Raw genomic sequence first — 18,018 nt, forward strand, 5'->3', positions numbered from 1 at the left:
AGTTTTCTGCAGCGCGCTCTCAGCCTCATTGCAAGAACTTCACCTAAACTTAGAGCATAACCAGTACACCCTTCCAATGCACTATTCTGGAAAACCTGAAACAACCCACAAACCCAAAAAAGAGGGTTTGGGGGGTGACATTTAAGGACACCTAGAATTCTAAATTACTTAACATCACTTGGAAATCAGACATATTTTGAAGCTGTATTTTAATAAAAGCCTACTGGTGATATTTAGTACTATAACTAGACCATATGTATTACTACTGTATCTCTGATGCTCAAATGGATATTCCAATTATCCTCCAGTATGGTTTCAGAGGAAGAGACATTCCTCATTCTTGCATATACCACCCATACCCAACTACTCCACTGAGAATTGTCTTCAATTCATGCGTCTCACTTCCTATTTTATCCTCAACTTACCTTCTTTTCTAAGCATTCTGCAAATTTCAACTGCTTCAACAGCTTCTTCTGCTTGTTGCTGAAGCGATTGTCCTGTTCTGCACTTGTTCCCTAAAGCACAGGAAATAAAGGAAGATTTTTTTAGTCTGACATCCAGACATCTCCACGTATTAGTTACCCCCATGTCTGCACCGGCCAGTGCACAGCAACACCAACCACACCACTCCACACAAACTCCTCAGAAAGAACAAGCTCTTTTTCCTCTGCCCAAGAACAAAAACATCATATTGGTTTACAGTGACATGTATGAAAACTTTGGGTACATTTCTGTAAAGCAAATCAGCCAACAGGGAGCCAGCAAGAGCACAAAGGAAACTACTTTATTGATCATGCCCTGTTAAAAGTTCACCGACTCGTTCCACTTTCATGAACAGAAACTATAGGTTAATTCATTTGGAATTGAAAGGCTTGAACGTCCAGTTCTGGACAATTTATTTGTACAGCAGTAAACAGAACCACACATGAACAAGAGTATGTGCAGAACTGCATCCCAATACCAACAGCCTGATAATGATTCGAAAGAAACCCAGAGTTCACACCTGAGGGGAAGTTTACTCAGGAAACCTACTTGGCTGATGGAAAACATAGGAATTTAATACCATTTCCTACACACAGAAGAAGGTGCTGAGAACCAGCAATAACACAAGCTGCTAAGAAATAACAAAAGCTCAAATTCAAAGGTAGCCCAACGACTTCTTATGATCAGAAAACACCTCGAATTCACATTAACAGCCTTCAAAGCCATCAGATATTGTCAGGGAACTGAAACTATTAACATTCCCCTTTGCTGTTCTGGAATACAGGCTGATTGTGGCACCGGCACTTACCAGGATTAAGTCTGTTTAAAGCCCTTTATAACATTTGCAGTTCACCATGAGGTTTATACAACAGCAACAAAAGCAATACTTGTCAGATTACTCAAGTATTTAAAGTTCTATACTTTTTTTTTAATTCTGTCTTTCACAACACAGAAGCGAAATAGAAATAAAAATTTTCTTTGCCTGTTTATAACACACATCAAACACTTTTTTTTCTTTTTTAAACAGCCACCTTTCACAGGCCACTATAATGAATACTAGATTTCTAATTATGCGGTTTCACCCCCAGTAATTCAGCTATCAATTAGAACTATTTGATTTGTAAACCTTTTAACTACTGCATTAGAGAGGACAAGTGTAGCGTCAACGTCATATTTCTTCTCAGGAGCGCACATTAACACAAAACTGAATAAAGCGGAGGGTTACATGTGCTCTCATGTTTTAAGAGCATCCTAGTTGCAGGAATGCAAAATAGTTGGGCGAATGAATCTTGAAAAAGTTAACTGCATGTAAATGTAAGTATGCTCAGACACACAGATTTTCAAAACTGTTAAAAAATCGGAATAAAATAGGTTCATTCCAACTAAAGCAAGAAAATGTTGAAAATAAATGCACCGCAGGTATGTTATGGTTCATTAGTCTCTGCAGAAAATACAGCACAGCTGTAATAAAACCTCAATAATTAAAAAAAAAAAACCTATCTAAAAACCTAGCGTAGTTTCTTTTTATTTCGAATGTGCTTAATAAACTCCGTGTCGCAATTTACAAGTTTCTTTCAAAAAAAAAAAAGGGAGTTTATTTGCTTCGAATGTGGACACCAAAGCGCGTTTCCCTGCACAACCCGCTTCACCTCCCGCCGGCCTTTCCTTCCACATCTCCTCACGCTCCAGGGCCGGCAGCGCAGGGACGTCCCTCCCGCCGCCGGGAGCAGCGGCCCGGCCGCCCCGAGGCCCCGCGCAGGCACGGGCGCTCACAGGCCGCACCGGGCGCGGGGCCGGGTCGGGCGAGCGCAGCCCTCGGGGACGGCAAGGGAGCCGCGGACACGCGTGTCACAGAGCGCGGCCCCCTCCGGCGAGCCCTGGCCTGGAGCAGAAAACCCCGTCCCGGCCGCTCCGCTCCCTCTCCCCATCCCCCGGCGCCGCGGCCTGGCGGGCGGCCCGGGCCGCACCGGCCTCCTTCCCGCCGCCATTTTCTTCGCGGCGTCTCCTCACAGGAGCCTGCGCAGGGCGGGGGCGGGGAGAGGTGAGGGGGGGGCGCGGCGCCAGCGGCTTCCTCCGCGGCGGAGAGGCCTGAAGCGGCCCGGCTCGGCCGCGCGTTCCCCGCCGGGGCTGTCCCGCTGCCTCCTCCGCCCGCCCGGCCCGCCGCGGTCGGCACTTACGCGGAAGAACCCCGCGTCCATCTTGGCTCCTCCGCCTCCTCCTGGTCGCGGCGCGCTGCCGTCCCGGCGTGCACCGCGCGCCCGCAAGCCCCCTCGCACGCTCGCCGCGCTGGGGGAGGGAAGGGGGCGGAGCCGGACGCTCCGCAAGGCCTCTCCCGGCGCTCGCTGATTGGTGAAGGCGCCCGCGGAGGGTCCGTGAGCGCGCGGGAGCCGGCCAATCAGAAAGCTCGGCGTTCCGCCGGGGTGAGGGGGTGGTGGTGGTGAATCCTCCTCTCGCGAGACGTTGACGTTCGGCGCAGAAGCCGGATGCGCGAGGGGCGCGGGTCAGGTGACCCCAGCGGCGCGTGCGCGGCTGTTAACGGCCGTGAGCGGTCCCTCAGTGGCGGCAGCGGCACCTGCGGTCCCTTCGGCCCCCTCAGTGCTCTCAGTCCCCTGCGCGGGCACGGCGGATCCTCCACAGAATCCCAGAATGTCAGGGGTTGGAAGGGCCCTGGAAAGCTCATCCAGTGCAATCCCCCCATGGAGCAGGAACACCCAGATGAGGTTACACAGGAAGGTGTCCAGGGGGTTGGAATGTCTGCACAGAAGGAGACTCCACAACCCCCCTGGGCAGCCTAGGCCAGGCTCTGACACCCTCACCCCCAACAAGTTGCTTCTCATCTTTAAGCAAAACCTCCTGTGTTCCAGTTTGCACCCATTGCCCCTTGTCCTGTCCCTGGTTGTCACCAGCAGAGCCTGGCTCCATCCTCCTGACACTGCCCCTTTCCATATTGATCCCCAGGAATGAGTCCCCCCTCAGTGTCCTCTTGTCCAGCTCCAGAGCCCCAGCTCCCTCAGCCTTTCCTCACACGGGAGATGCTCCACTCCCTGCAGCATCTTGGTGGCTGCGCTGGACTCTCTGCAGCAGTTCCCTGTCCTGCTGGAACTGAGGGGCCACAACTGGACACAACATTCCAGGTGTGGTCTCCCCAGGGCAGAGCAGAGGGGCAGGAGAACCTCTCTGACCTACTGACCACCCCCTTCTAACCCACCCCAGGTCCCATTGGCTTCCTGGCCACAAGGCCCCAGTGCTGGCTCATGGTCACCCTGCTGTCCCCAGGACCCCCAGCTCCCTTTTCTCCAACAGGTCGTTCCCCAACTTATACTGAAACGTGCAGTTCATTGGGCTGAATACAAATTTATCCAAAGTAACAGCCCTGGGGCTTTATCCAGAAGAAGCTCGTATATCCTTTAAAAAGGAAACAGTAGGTTCCTTTAAACAAAGTTATACTTAAAGCACAACAGCTGCTTCCTGCTTTATCAGCAATTATTGGTATCTGTCACATGTGAGAGACACGTGGGTTTACAGATGTTGTTTTGGGAAATAAATTCATCATGGGACTTGAGAAAAGACCCAAAGAACATTATTGGATTTTAACCGCTTAGACTCGCAATGATCGTACCCTTCATTTTACACAGTGTTCAACTCGGCTACTGAATGTTCCTGGGGAAGGGAAGGGAAGGGAAGGGAAGGGAAGGGAAGGGAAGGGAAGGGAAGGGAAGGGAAGGGAAGGGAAGGGAATGGGGTGCAGGTAGACTCTGAAAATTAGTAAAGTTGGCAACTAAACTTGGAATTACTTTATGGTTTACCTGTTGAGAAATAGGAGCTGCAAGCTGGGAGGAGGACACTAGGTGGGGCTGCGTGCTCCCTCCTGGAATAACCTGGTGACGGTTTCCCAAGGGCTGAAAGCGGCTCTACAGTTTGGGAAACCAGGACTTGCTCAGCAGTGAAAATTCCAACATCTCACCCCTGTGCCAGCATCACTGAAGTGCCAGTGAGAACGAAGAATCCAACCTATTGAAGCCATAAATTCTGGAAGCCTTTTAGGAGCAAGAAAAACAATATTCTTGCAAGACCCACTACAGATAACTATTGAGTATGGCCTTAAAAATCATTTCAGTGGTATTTTTCATCATATGACCAAATGTTCTCATTGTCACTGCTGAATATAGCCCCGGTGGTGTTTTGTGAAGAAACTTTAACCAAAGAACAGAGTAAGAAACTGGAAAGGTGGCTCGTATCACGTTGATGAGCAAGGAGGCGCTCAAGAGGCTCCGTGTCGCTGAGGGTTCAAGTTTGTGTTAATGTACAACTTTGAATTAATTTGTAGAGCTTCATGGGTAATCTCTAATGACTTTGTGTTAATCAGTTTATACATTAACACTTATATTGCCTGTTCTCTCCGAAGTCTGGGATTTCTTTAACAAACCAATTTGCAATATTAGCTTTCGCTTGTGTGGTTTTTAACCAGCAGGTTCACCTGATGGCAAATCTGCACGCAAAGGGGAACTTTCTTCCAAAAACAGGAGGTTTGAAAGTGGAAGCCGGGTGCGAGGACAGGGCAGGTCAAATCAGCTGCTATTGCTGGACACGGACAGCGCAGGATTCTGCCTGGAAAACTGTTAAATCTGCAGCAAATGACACAAGCATTACAGTGGTAATGCAGTGGAAATACCGTGATTTTTGTTTCTCAATAAGGTGATTTTGCTCGGTCAGCACAAGCTCTGGATTTTGCTGACAGGAGGCAGAATGGATCGTGGGGCCTCCCAGGCTGTGCCAACATACGGCAGATTTTACTGGTAAAACAGCACGCTTTGAATTTTTCAGATTGAGCAATTCCAGCGTGGCCAAGGCTGAATTTCTCCTGCCAGTAACAGTAATTCTACTGATCTAGAATTGCTTATAGAAGTATTGCTTGTTCTGCTTCAGTGAAGCAAAGTCAACCTCATTATTCTGAAATTCTGTAAACATAATTTGCTAGAAGTAGATTTGGCTGGGTATGTTAAAAATACCAGTAAGATGGAGCTTATCTTTTCTAACCATCTTGATTTTGATACAGTGGGACATGCTCAGGAAACATTCTCAGCTGTCCAGAGATAGGAACAGGAAATTGGCACCTGCAGTCCCTTCTGAATGATGATACCAATCATTCCTGCCACAAAAACTAACTTCGAGAACTAGGACAAGTAAAATATTTACAAGATTTAGAAACTTCACAAACAGCTGTCTTAATATTTAGTTTGGAATTCAAACTGTGCTCCAGTTTCATATGAAAAAAAATATTGCAAAGTAATTGGATTTCGTTTCTGCACAAAAATACCAAGCAGGAGAAATATTCGAGAGATGCATTCACATCTTGGAAAACATATATCAACTTATCGCCCCAGCCTCTCAGTATTTTATGATGAGAACTGGTCAGCTTTGCTTTGGCAGTGCTGATTTAAGGTTGTGACTGCTGGTCGGGTCACCATATTGGCAAAAACAGCAAGTGAGCCGCTATGGGACAAGATGCTTTAAAGCTGCAGGCTCTCTGGGATAATTCAGTTAGACACGAGTAACTTCTCTCTCTCTAGGTCCCCAAGAGGAGTTAAAATCCCTACTAACAGTTTTACTAAGCTCTACAAACAGGCTGGAGCCCTCTAACGGCCACAGCAACCTGGAGCAAACCCATAGTAGCAACTGCGTGCAAGACACACAAAATAAATCCAGATTATAACAATACCCAATCGCATCATGACCATTCAAGCGTGTGATTCCCTAAAATTTAAGATGCTTGTGTCAAAGAGTGTAGATGTATCTCAGAGCCTCACCTAGTTTATTTAAAACAGCGTTTAACTCCTGGATTTCTCGCTAATTCCATCTGTTCCATCAGCCAGTGTTTCAGGGCTGCTTTGATCCGCACGCTCGAGACAATCGGCCACTGACCATCTGACAATGCCGCTGTGTGTTGGCGCGCGGTGGGCTGTGAATATCCTCGGGAATGTCTTTGTTGCATTACTGTACACCCACACTTGCAAAACAACATCATTTCTGGTTACTTTCTAGAATAAAAAAAACCCTAAAAATAGTTCAAGGCCAGTCTGTATTAGAGAACAAAGCATTTCAGTAGCTGTATAAAGCTTCGCCTGCTTTATGCTGCCTTCCCATGCTTACTCTTGACAGGAGAGTGAAAACCCTTAGACACTGAGTTCATTTGGAAACAGACAGGTTATCCAATTTATAGAAATATTGGAAAAATACTTGGAAATAAAAAGCAACTTTCATCTAAAACCATACATGTGTGCCATTAGAAACACAAAAGATGAGTAAAGATAAATACGATGTTGATACTTCCTGCACTATCCATCATGTATAAAATTACACACCTGTTTCACATAAATGGTGACAAACCCGGGTTCACCCTGAGTTGTAGCTTGCGTGTCCAAATTTTTCTTCCCATGTATCATCCGTCATTGCTGAACAGGAAAAGCTCCACGAAATAGGAGTGTGCACCCTTTCTTCCAACAAACGGGCTTGGCTGACTCGGTCTCTCCGTACCCAGAGCTCCGTAAGACGCTCACAGCATTCCTGATGATTCCTGTGCCTCCACCAGCTGACTTCAACCATATGAAAAGTATCCAGACCTTTTACTTTTCATCCCAAAGAGGATAAATCCCAATCTATAGGCAAAACACCAGCTTGTTGCTGTTCCAAACGCAGCGTCACTTTGCTGAGGAGTCCTGGGTGCGTGTGAATAAGAATTTCATCTCTTTTCTCTCCCAGGGAGGACCAGTGTTCCCAGTTACCTGCTCTGCATGTGGATGTCGACCGGGATGAAAGTCACTACGGGGTGCTGAGACGTGCTGGTGCTGTTCTGCCCTAACGCGGGTGGCATCGCTGGTTTGGTGGCTTTGGGTTCCAGCTCCCGCTTCACTCTCATGCGTCTGTAAGGGTAAAAATGAACACTTTGTTGTGGTGTCTCCCACGGTAAGTACTGGGAAGGTTCCTGCAGGAGCAGGTTACACCAAACAGCTACTGAAAAGTCAATACAAGCCAGGATTTCATCCCAAAGATACTAAAATGGCCAATAAGTGCTTATAGAGCATCAAAGTCTAACCCAATGCCCCAAAAAGGGAAATCCAGCTCCTCTATGGCACCCTCAGATCTTTCCTATGTCAACAGGAACCCCCAAAAAGAGCTTCCCTCAAGCATCCTCCATCAATAACCTCTTTCTACTTCCTATCAATTCAATCACAACCCTGACGGTGAGATTCAGGACACTTCAATCAAGCACATTATAGTTTGGTTTCTCCCAGAAATTCTCAGCAGCAACTACTGAAATGTTCTGGTAGATGAGAGCACACGTAACGGTGATTTCAGTTTATCTTGCCTTGGTGAAGTCCAGAACTTGGCCACATACCTGTTATGTGTTTTCAATATGAGCAGAACCACTGTAAATATAATAATCACTCCTACTACGATGGCAGCAACTATTGCTCCAGAACCTAATAGGGAAGCAGAAAGGGACAAAAGTCTTATTTACAAAGTTGGCATTGTGCTGTTTGAAGTTTGCTGAGTTCAAGGTCCATTAAAAAAGAGCCACCGCCCTACTACTTTTCTTACTTTGATAGAGACTTTGCTCTTGAGATTTCGCAGTCACATTTACTGAGAACTGAGTGTTATTGATCGGCGGCGCGGCTGTCGTCATCTTTATTCGCCTATGGAAGAAAGAAAAGAATAATTTTATAAAATATTAACGAAAATTTGACAGTGATAATTAGGCAACTACCCATTGAAGACTGAGAGCCTATGAAGTGCAGGCTCACTGAACTGGGGTTCTTATCCCACAACAGAAAATAAAACAGGGCAATGTGACTATGACGGAAAGTTGACGTGAGTTCAAACAGGCACCTCACTCATCCCAGTGTCATCCCAGGCCTGGAACAGGACAAGCCTGCAAGGGCACAGCTGAAAATACGCCCGCTCTTGCATTCTGGTAGGGTAAAATTGTAGCTCTAGAAAGAGCAGCCTGTGTGTTTACTGATTTTATAAGTGTTTTCCAAATGTTTTCTAAATGTGACTTGCAACCTTAGCCATTAAAAGCCTCCTTCAGCCTGAGGAGGGTGTGAAAACCACTTCAAACCGACCTCTGAAACCATTTCAGCTCCCAGCTTCACAGAGCTAATACCCTCAAACTATCCACCGAAAATTAGATTATTCTTTACCACTTGATACTGGAATTGAGTTTCCCAAATATGAAAGGAGCTTCCCTTCCCTTCCTTTCCCTTCCCTTCCCTTCCCCCTTGTTGATGTTTTCCTAAAGGCTTCTGCCAAGGAGCATCCATCAAATAAAACACCTTTAGTGGCGGGGTCGAGTTTTGGGAGACAAGGAGGACACAGCTCTGATGGCTTTCAACAGGTTTTGGGGTTGTTTCCGTGTTGTTTTGGGGTTGTTTCGGTGTTGTTTCAGGGTGGGGAGGCCAGTAGCTGAGTCAACACCCAATGTGAAGTTGGGAGGCTCCACAAATGGATGGGTGAGGAATGAGAAACATCAGTAACATCAGAGTCTGCTGGGGTGTGAGGGGTCATCAAATACTTCAGTCCTCTTAAGTTAAAAAGGTTGGGGGGGATTCTTTAAAAACACCAACAAAAATAACTCAGTCTTGAGTCTGTAACTGGGTCACTCTCCTCGGACTGAATGATTCCTTTGTTTAGCCAAGGCCAAGTTAATTCAGCAACATGATCGTCCACTGTAGTCGTCGATGTTTCCACGCTGAAAGAAACACTTTGCGTTTGGAGTTTGCCCAGGATTACCGCACAGCGCAGCCCCGGGGAACCCGCGAGAGGCACCGGCAGCGCCGGCTTCCCCCCCACCCCTCCCAAACCGCGGCGCTGCGGGCAGGGCCGCTGAGACCGAAAAGGCTGCGGAAAGCCGAGCAAGTATTTTGGCTACAGATATAATTCAGAAAAAGCCACATCCAACTTTCACCTTGTTGCTCCCGACCAGGAGAGCACAAATTCCACACTCACACAAGCGTTTTTCTCCTCCTCTGGCTCCTCAAATAAATATCTCAAATACAGTAGGCCAAATATCTCACTAATAAGCCATGTAATATTCATACTTACTAACCTCCACCTGGCTCCAACCACCCTGGTAATGGTGAGCTATTTCTGCATGAGTCACCTATAACCAAAGAATTCTTATGGTTGTCAGTGAAACCGCCTGTTTACAAGAAGGATTATTTTATCCGGCAGGGTGTAGCGATCTCAGATGCAATTTGAAAAATGCATGTTTGGGTTTTTTTTCCTGTATTATGTAGCAGGTAAAGAGGCGCGAGGTGTGTGTGTGAGGTGCGGATGCCGCAGGTGAAGCGGAGCAGTCTCGGCTCCATTCCTGCCCTCTGATTCACACCATCACTCCTGACCAAGGACCCAGCAAAGCCCATTGACACCCATGGGAACCAACCAGGTATTACAGGCTGGACCCTCCTCTGTTTAGAAAGAAAAACACATTGGAAACTCAAGAGCGCTCCGGAAAAGCTGTATAACAAGGGAGAAGAAATGGACTTTGACACAGCAATCGCGGGACATTCTTTCTTCATGACACAGGGCCAGCACTTCCCTCTCTGCACACACACCTGCCGGGCTTTGAGAGCCACTAATGCACCCGCGGCTCTTGAGACTGGGGGTGGAGGCACACGCCAATGGTTATTTTTGCGTCCTTATATTATGGACCTGGAAATGTTGCTATAAAGTCAAGCTTTGGGCACGTTTCCATGTAAAACACCTTTGCAGATACAACCTAAAGGTTGGTTTTGGCAAGTGGCAGCAATGCCCCCGTTTGTACAACCTTCCTGCCTCCCCCTGCCCCCATTTCCAGCTGAATGGCCTCATTTCCAGTGGTTTGGGGATCAGAATTCAGCTGTCGAGCGGCTCCTGCAGCACCTGGCAATGACAGGAGAGGGTGACGGCGAACAGAGGGGTTCATTTGAGCTTTTTAGGGTGCTGGTTAAGGAAGACACACAAATTCAGTGCTTTGCCACCCAGAAAAAGGTGGGGTTTGCATCGAGCTGTGTTACAGCCTTTAAATGAGACACCAAGTCAGCTATTGTTCCTCCAGCAGCAATATACACTAAATTTGACTCAGAAGCTCAATTAGAGAATTAATTCATCCTTTCAACGGCACTGCTGCACAGATAGTGTTTTCATCTTACACTGTGGCCAAACACAGGTTGAAAAACTGGTGAGTTTTCCCTCCTTATCCAGGTCTAAAGAAAAGCACCATGAGCCACCAGAATCAGGAACATCACCGGGGGGTTGAGACAAACTGTCATTTCAGAAAGTCATAACAACACAATGTGCTTCAGTGAGACCTGAATGTGCCTGAATTTACCTTGTGAGGCTCTAAAAGGGAGGAAGCGGGTGGAAAAAACCCCGAGTTCAAACTGGTTCGCAGGAGCTGAGGCATAAACGTGGCCTTGGGCAAACAGCCGCGCTCTGTATGGAGCCTGTGTATCCCAACGTGTCCTGATGTCAGACCAGCACCTTTATATAAGCATTTGTCTCAGGTTCTGGCATGAGCTCTCCAGGTTTAGCTGTTGTTAAAACACATATTAAAAGCCTTTCGTTTCCTTGCCAAGACAAAGTTACACAGAACTGCAGGCAACTCTGCAAGAAAAACCAACCCAAACAAACCAGTAATTCTACCTGCGTGGTTTATACCCTGAAAGGGGCTGAAAATCCTCAGCTCACACAGATGCCAAGAGCTGAGAAGTGAAGACAGGTCCCCAGGAAGGAACGCTGGCGTTTGGAAATACGAACCAGATTTTGGCGTTGACTTGCACTGGTCAAAGTCTAAACCGGAGTATGACCTGCAGATTTCTCATTTTCTGCCGTAAAACACCAGGCTGCACACATCACAGTATGTTTGGGATGGGAAGGGACCTGCAAAGCTCACCCAGTGCAATCCCCCCATGGAGCAGGAACACCCAGATGAGGTTACACAGGAAGGTGTCCAGGCGGGTTGGAATGTCTGCACAGAAGGAGACTCCACAACCCCCTGGGCAGCCTGGGCCAGGCTCTGACACCCTCACCCCAACAAGTTGCTTCTCAAATTTAAGTGGAACCTCTTGTGTTCCAGCTTGATCCCATTACCCCTTGTCCTATCATTGTTTGCCACCGAGAAGAGCCTGGCTCCATCCTCCTGCCACTCACCTTTGATATATTTATAAACATTAATAAGGTCACCCCTTAGTCTCCTCTTCTCCAAACTAAAGCGACCCAGCTCACATTTCTGCTCTAATGCACTAATTCATGGGAACGACAGAAACTCAGCGAATTGCGTTCACATCATAAAACCAGCCTCGATCCTCCCGGGTAGGACTGTCCCTGCAGACACGCCAAACAAGCCAGAGGTACTTTCCCACTGGTTACAGGCCAGATCTATGGCATGGTCGGATCAGAAGAGCTGTTCAGACACTTGTGCCATGTATGTCAGAACAGGAATTGAACTGAACATGGAAAACCCCCACCCAAGCTGCTACCACACCGGTGATGTCCCAGCAGCCCAAAACTTGCGCTGCTCAAGCGTCGCCTCCAGTGCGGTTACAGAGCTGCTCCGTGGTGTCTGTCGGGTTGTGCTCAGGTGCCTGTTGTTGAGTTCTTTTCACTGACATATATCATACATGTCACCTAAAGCTTCCCCTTGCCTCATCCAGGATTTCCCATGCTGCACCCAAGCACACTTCACTACTTTCTTAAGTTTGCAGGCAGACCTGTGGAAGCTGGGATGCATAAAACCCCTTCCATCCAGAAACGCTAAACAAACCTGAAATTTTAAACTAATACATCATCCAAAATAAAACGGTCTGTTTAATGCGCTGAGATTATATAGTAAGGCTTTATAAATACATTGATAATAAATCATTCGGTCCAACGGTTGGAGGAGACTGAGTTATTTCATTGTTTAGATCCGCAGTGATACATTTAAGAGGAAATGGAACAACATTTTAAAACAAAACTGCTCTTTAAATGCAATGCACAGATATATCAGATGTCAAGAGATCCAGGAGCGATTTTGCAGCTTGTTCTTGAAAGGAGCGTTAGAGGTTTTACTTTATCATCGCCACAGCAATGGCAGAAGAAAATTCACTTGTGCTCAAGCACTTGAAAAGCAGCGACTGTTGCAGAAGGTGCAAAGTATCGCAGGAGCCCCAAACCCCCATGGGCTCCTTAAACCCGACACGGTCCGGAGCCTTTGATTGCGATCCTGTGGCTCTGCCCACTGATAAGGTCTCATGTATTGCTGGGAGCACTCAGGAGGGGGCACAAGAGGGGAGGGCGTGTAATTAACAGTTAAATATTACCCAGAAAAAAATGATTCAGAAAGAAGAAAAATCCCTGCGGGCACCTCTGTGAACCTCAAGGCAGGAGCGACTCATGGGGGAGGGCGAATGAGAGTCACGGGGACCGATTCTAGAAGCCATCGACGTGAGCGCTCAGATGGAAAGCAAGAAGGCAAACCTGGGCTGAACCCTCAGTGTCCCTGCGTGTGTCATGGGCGTCGTGTCACGCGTCCTTCAAATCACGCCACCCCACAATTGGTCTCTGCTGTTCAAGGAAGTCCCAGCAAACTGCTCGTTGGTGACAAATTCAGTGGATCTGGACAAATAAACCACAGAAGAGCAGCTCGCCCTTGAGGTCGGGCTGTTCTCGCAGGGGAACGTCCGTCTCCTTTGTGTGTATAGTGCTCTAGGAATTGCCCCGATGCTGCAGGACCCGCTGCAGCCGTTCGGCAGCACCTGCTCTGGGCAGACACCAGCACCCCACGGGGTGTTCAGCACCGGTGGATTCACCCTGAGTGCAGCAGCTGCTGGTCCGAGCCCATCGATACTCGCTGCATCACTCCCGGGCTTCTCCACCTCCTTTGTGCCCAATTCACTGTTTTATTGCCATCAGTAAGAAGAAGAATTTAGTGTAACTAATAAAAGTCATGCTTTCAGTAGCAGTAGGAAGATAGGAGCAAGGCTGGACCGGAAACCTTCATGAATTACTGGCAAGCAGGTGTCCTGTCCCGGGGACAGGGGCTTGAGGACTCTTGTGGCACCATGTGCTCCCCAGCCCTACATCTGCTGCAATTCCAGCTGCTCAGCTACCAGCAAAACCCAAAGCTCAATACTGTTGTAAGAACCTCTCCAAGTTTCACATCCTTAAGTTTTTTTTCTGTGTTAAAAAGCACAGAGAGAATTCCATATGCGACACAGAAGCACCAGCTCCTTCCCTTCACAACCAGCGGGACAAAGGAAGGCGGTCACAAGATTCCTTCAAGTACTGCACATGCCGGCTTGTTGGATCGATAAGGCACGTTCCCCTCTTCCAAGAACACCGTGTAGGCAAATGCGATACTTGGCGCTTACACCTGATCCTCCATCAGAACCGCTCCAAGCTCCTGGCGAGCCCCCCATGTCTGACCCAGCACCCCCAGCCCGACAATAACTCACCCATCACCGCGCTGCCTTTGCCTTCTGCTTAATCACTAAATCAAACCCTCATGCCCAAACACTCCATCAGCACAATGTATCGCATCAGGGAAAGCTGTTTACAAAATACTGTGCTTTCTTTTCCTGGGGTATAATGGACATTAACTACCATAAGAAATGAGAAAGTGCAGTTCAAATCTATAAGCAACTTCAGCTTATTGCTAAATAATGGAAGCAGTATCGTTTTGTTCTGTGCTGGAGACACTCAGCGAACTGTATCGCAAAGCTTTCTAGTTCTTGTTGGGTTAAATATCAGTCTGCCAGCCCTTCCTAACATGCTGCTCAGCAGATATAAAATGAAAAAGAAATAAAGAAAACCAAAGCCAAACCACCAACACAACCTTATTTATGTTGCTGGGGTTGAATAAGTCAGGATAAGAGATTCAGCCCATCCACAGTGATGAAAAGATGGTACTACCGAGAGACCAACCTTCCAAGCAGACGCGCAAACTCCTCTGCGGGGAGGAAGCAGCTCAGTTCCAGTCCTTGGAGGTTTCTAATTAATGAAAGAACTGCTAAAGCGGCCGATCAGCAGAAAATCAGCCGATGACGTCTGCTCTGTATTTCTTTTTGGTTTAGAGCTACGGATAAAGATCGTGGCTGCATGCAGAAACATTCAGTGTAATACACACAATCACACCCAAACCCGGAGTCACTCCCCTCAGCGCCCATTTCCAGCCATTTCGCCGGCAGCACAAAGTAACCTGCAGCAGCAAAGTCCCGTTCCCACCGATTCCCAGCGCGGATCCGTCCATCCCGCCCTCCGCCAGCTCACCCGAGGCCGCTCCGCTCCGGGGTTCCGGGGCTTCGGGACTGGCCCGCGGTGCCGCCGCCGCCCCGCGCTCCCCCGGCCGGGGCCGCCTCAGCCCCCGGGACCGCGGGCGGTGCCGCTGCCGGTACCGGGGGGCCCAGCCCGGCCCCGCCGCTGCAGGTGGTTCCCCCGGGGCCGCCCAGCCCGGCCCGGCCCCCGGCGCCGCCTCCCCGAGCCGAGGGGGCAGAGCCCCGGCTGGAAGGCGCGGGCACCGGCGAGGCTGGAGCGGACGGAGCGGACGGGAAAGGTGCGCACGGTGCGCGGGTTTCTACACCGAACCTCCAGTTTAACCCCCCAGCACAAAAACACAGAGGTTTTCCCACCGGAATTGAAGAGGTTGAAGATGCAATTATCTATCTTTCCTTCTGTACCAACGTTAGTCACTTCCAGCTAAACCCAACCACACTAAACCCCCGTGCAGATACCACAGCTCCTTAAAACCACAGATTGAAATCTCAGTTAAGGATTACTCACCGTTCATGTTTTCAAAGGGAATAAATTCAGTTTCAATGGTTTCTTTACAATTTGCCTCATCCTGCATAAACAAGAAGGGACATGAGGCTCATTCTGGGAAGAGGAGCGGAATTCCAGCTGCAGATGGGCTGGATCTCTCTAGAGTAGCAGGGGCTGCTTTCAACAGCGCACGCTTGGAATTTGGAAGAGGTACAAATAGTTACCTGTAAGTTAATTATTAAAAATAATAGTCCTGGCTCAATTTAAATAGTACAAGAAAGGAGACCCCAGCCACTGTGACTGTCAAGCAGACCGCGCTGATGTGGAAACAGGAAAAAGTTCTGTGGATTCACCAAATTAACTTGTTGTCTTGAATGGGTGTGAAAAGCAGCACAGTGAGGAACACATCAAGCTTTTCTCCAGACCCCGTCCTTCCCTCCACCGTGAAACCAGAGCAGATCTAGACACCAGATCTAGACACGGTGCAAACGCCTTCTTGCCGATCTCTGTGATCAACCTTCCCGAGCATTTATGAGCTGGTACAAATACAAGGACGTGCCCTCGCAAAGCTGCCAGACCCGAGGCTGGATTTACCCAGGATCACAGCTCTTGCCCAGCCTTGCTCCTCAGGGCACTGTTGGGCACCTTGATAAAGCGGAGATTAAATTCAAGGTGAGGTCTGGAAAGGGACTGAAGTTTCAAACACACCCACATGCGTTCAGAGTCTGCAATTTCCAGGGCAGCTGTCTCTCCGTTCCTCCAAGAAGGCTTTGGGGCCTTTGTTGCCACTACCAAGAGGAAGGTGAGACCATCTGCAGCAACCTGGGCAAATCCCGAAGCTGGAAGTGGATTGTGAATTGTGGAAATGCAGCTTCATGGCTTTAGTTCTTCACCAGAGCATGGGTACAGACAGCAGTGGAGATTTTACCTCTGCATCGCCTGGACATCACTGAAATACAAGCAACTCAGTTACGTTATTGCATCCTGTTGCTTCAGGGGGCAATAATCAGATCTCTCTCTGAAAACTGGGACTAAAAAGCAACACGGCAATTTCCACACAAGCAGCCACTGAGTTGCTAAACTGGGGCTCAAGGCTGCGAAGCCGCGGAGGACAGGTCTACCCAGGGCCAGCCCGGCTGAGGAATCAACCCCTCAGCTCAGTTAACAGGGCATGTGATCAACACAAGTGGGGTGGCAGGTGATGATTATTTAAAAAACCAACCCCAAATGTCTCTATCTGTGCTAACGAGCAACTGCCAAAAGAGAAAACAAGTTCCCCGCAGCTGCGGAGGGCTCGGCCAGGCCTCGCCGCTCCCTCCCCGACCCCCCCGGGAGGCGGCGGCCGGCGCTCGGCGATGCTCAGCGAGCGGGCAGCGAGCCGGGCCGCCTCGGCTCGGGAAGGGGCTCCCGGCCAAGGGACGGCGGAGCAACAGATGGCCGGCGGTGGAGGGGAAGCGGGGGGCGCTCACCGTGTCATCAAGAGGAAGATGAGGCTGTCTGCAGCAACCTTGGCAAATCCTGAAGCTGGAAGATGCTGCACATCCAGGAATTGCTTCCTAACCAGATTCCGGAGCCTGGATGGCAGCAGATACTCCCTGCAAGACCAGCTACTGCTGTTGTACAATTTTGTTAACCAGTGCACGCATGCTTTATATCAACTCTGACTATTTCTTTCCTGTGGGGCTTTGGAGACTTCTTTCAAAACAAGTTATTTCTCTTTATTACAACAATAGTTTTACAGAGGTCGATTCTGCAGCCCAAACCAGACATTGTCTCCCACAGCTAAACAGCGGTTAAACTCGTGTTCAAAACTCATGTGAAATCCAAAGGGAACTCTGCTATGAGAAGCACCGAAAAGCACCATTAAAACCTCCCCAGTCCCTCCTTCGGTCCAGAAGTTGAAACCCCCAACTTCTTCAGCACTATTTTTCCAATAATTTGCTGATGAAAACCCGTAAATTACCTCCCCTGTTCACTCAACTGCACAAAGGTACAATCCTGTTAAAAAACTTATGTATCAAACTTGAGCAAATATGAAATATAGTTAAAAAACCACATGTGAATGGCACTGCATTGGTTTTATTGTGTCTTTACACCATGAAAGATGTTGGGATGCAAGTTGTTATACATCACACACAAAACACGCTGACAACACCGCTCGCTTGATTCGCCTTGGAAAAACTGTTTCTGAAGGTTTTCCACTTATTCCTACTTACAGCAACTTCTACAATGGGCTGGAAATGAAACCGTTAACAAAATACAAACAGCACACAAAATCCAAAGCTGACTGCTGGATTTTTTTAAAGCCTGATGGACAGTACAAGTTTGGTTTTGTTTCTTTAAGAACATGGATCAGTGAGACAGAGAAGTCAGACTTTGAGTGAGTTTAATACCTGAAGAGATACATAAATATCATACCTGTGGAGGCAAGATGGAAAATACCCATTTTCCTTTTGTTTTAATATATATTATTCCTGCCACCGAACAAGGACCTGCCTGCAGGATCCCATTTTGCAGCTTGAAGCTGTTGGCAGGAAGGGATCACGAGCTGACACGATACGGAGATGAAACGACTGTGCTAAGCTAATTCACCACCGTTACTTTTTCTCTCCACCGTCAATCAAGTGAAAACACCTTGGAAAATCCAATAAACACATCACGTAGAACTGAAACACACTAAAATGAATTTGAAAACGGCCAATTTCTGAATGATTTATATATATATATATATGAACATCAGCAGCCTGGTTTGTTCAC

The 18,018-nt window shown here is 48.1% G+C and overlaps 2 protein-coding genes across 12 annotated transcripts in view; both read right to left on the reverse strand.

Annotated features, from left to right (window-relative positions):
* The window catches only part of SRRM1 (serine and arginine repetitive matrix 1), a 156,610-nt gene extending 153,842 nt beyond the window's left edge, over positions 1-2,768 (reverse strand). For all 11 annotated transcript variants that reach the window (XM_080357387.1, XM_080357388.1, XM_080357391.1 and 8 more), the window contains exons 1-2: positions 2,661-2,768; positions 426-515 (exon numbers count right to left, since the gene is read on the reverse strand). In XM_080357387.1, coding sequence (XP_080213513.1) covers positions 426-515; positions 2,661-2,681 — 111 coding nt within the window. In that variant the 5' untranslated portion in view covers positions 2,682-2,768. The remainder of the gene's footprint in view (positions 1-425; positions 516-2,660) is intronic.
* Positions 2,769-7,261: 4,493 nt separating this feature from the next.
* On the reverse strand, positions 7,262-8,167 carry NCMAP (non-compact myelin associated protein; the record flags this gene model as incomplete). The annotated part of the gene is made up of 3 exons (XM_080357686.1): positions 7,262-7,403; positions 7,880-7,964; positions 8,083-8,167. The coding sequence occupies 3 exons, from the start codon at positions 8,165-8,167 to the stop codon at positions 7,262-7,264; spliced, it is 312 nt and encodes a 103-aa protein (XP_080213812.1).
* Positions 8,168-18,018: the final 9,851 nt, after the last annotated feature.

The sequence above is a fragment of the Nesoenas mayeri genome (assembly GCF_963082525.1).
Source record: "Nesoenas mayeri genome assembly, chromosome: 21".
NCBI lineage: Eukaryota > Metazoa > Chordata > Aves > Columbiformes > Columbidae > Nesoenas > Nesoenas mayeri.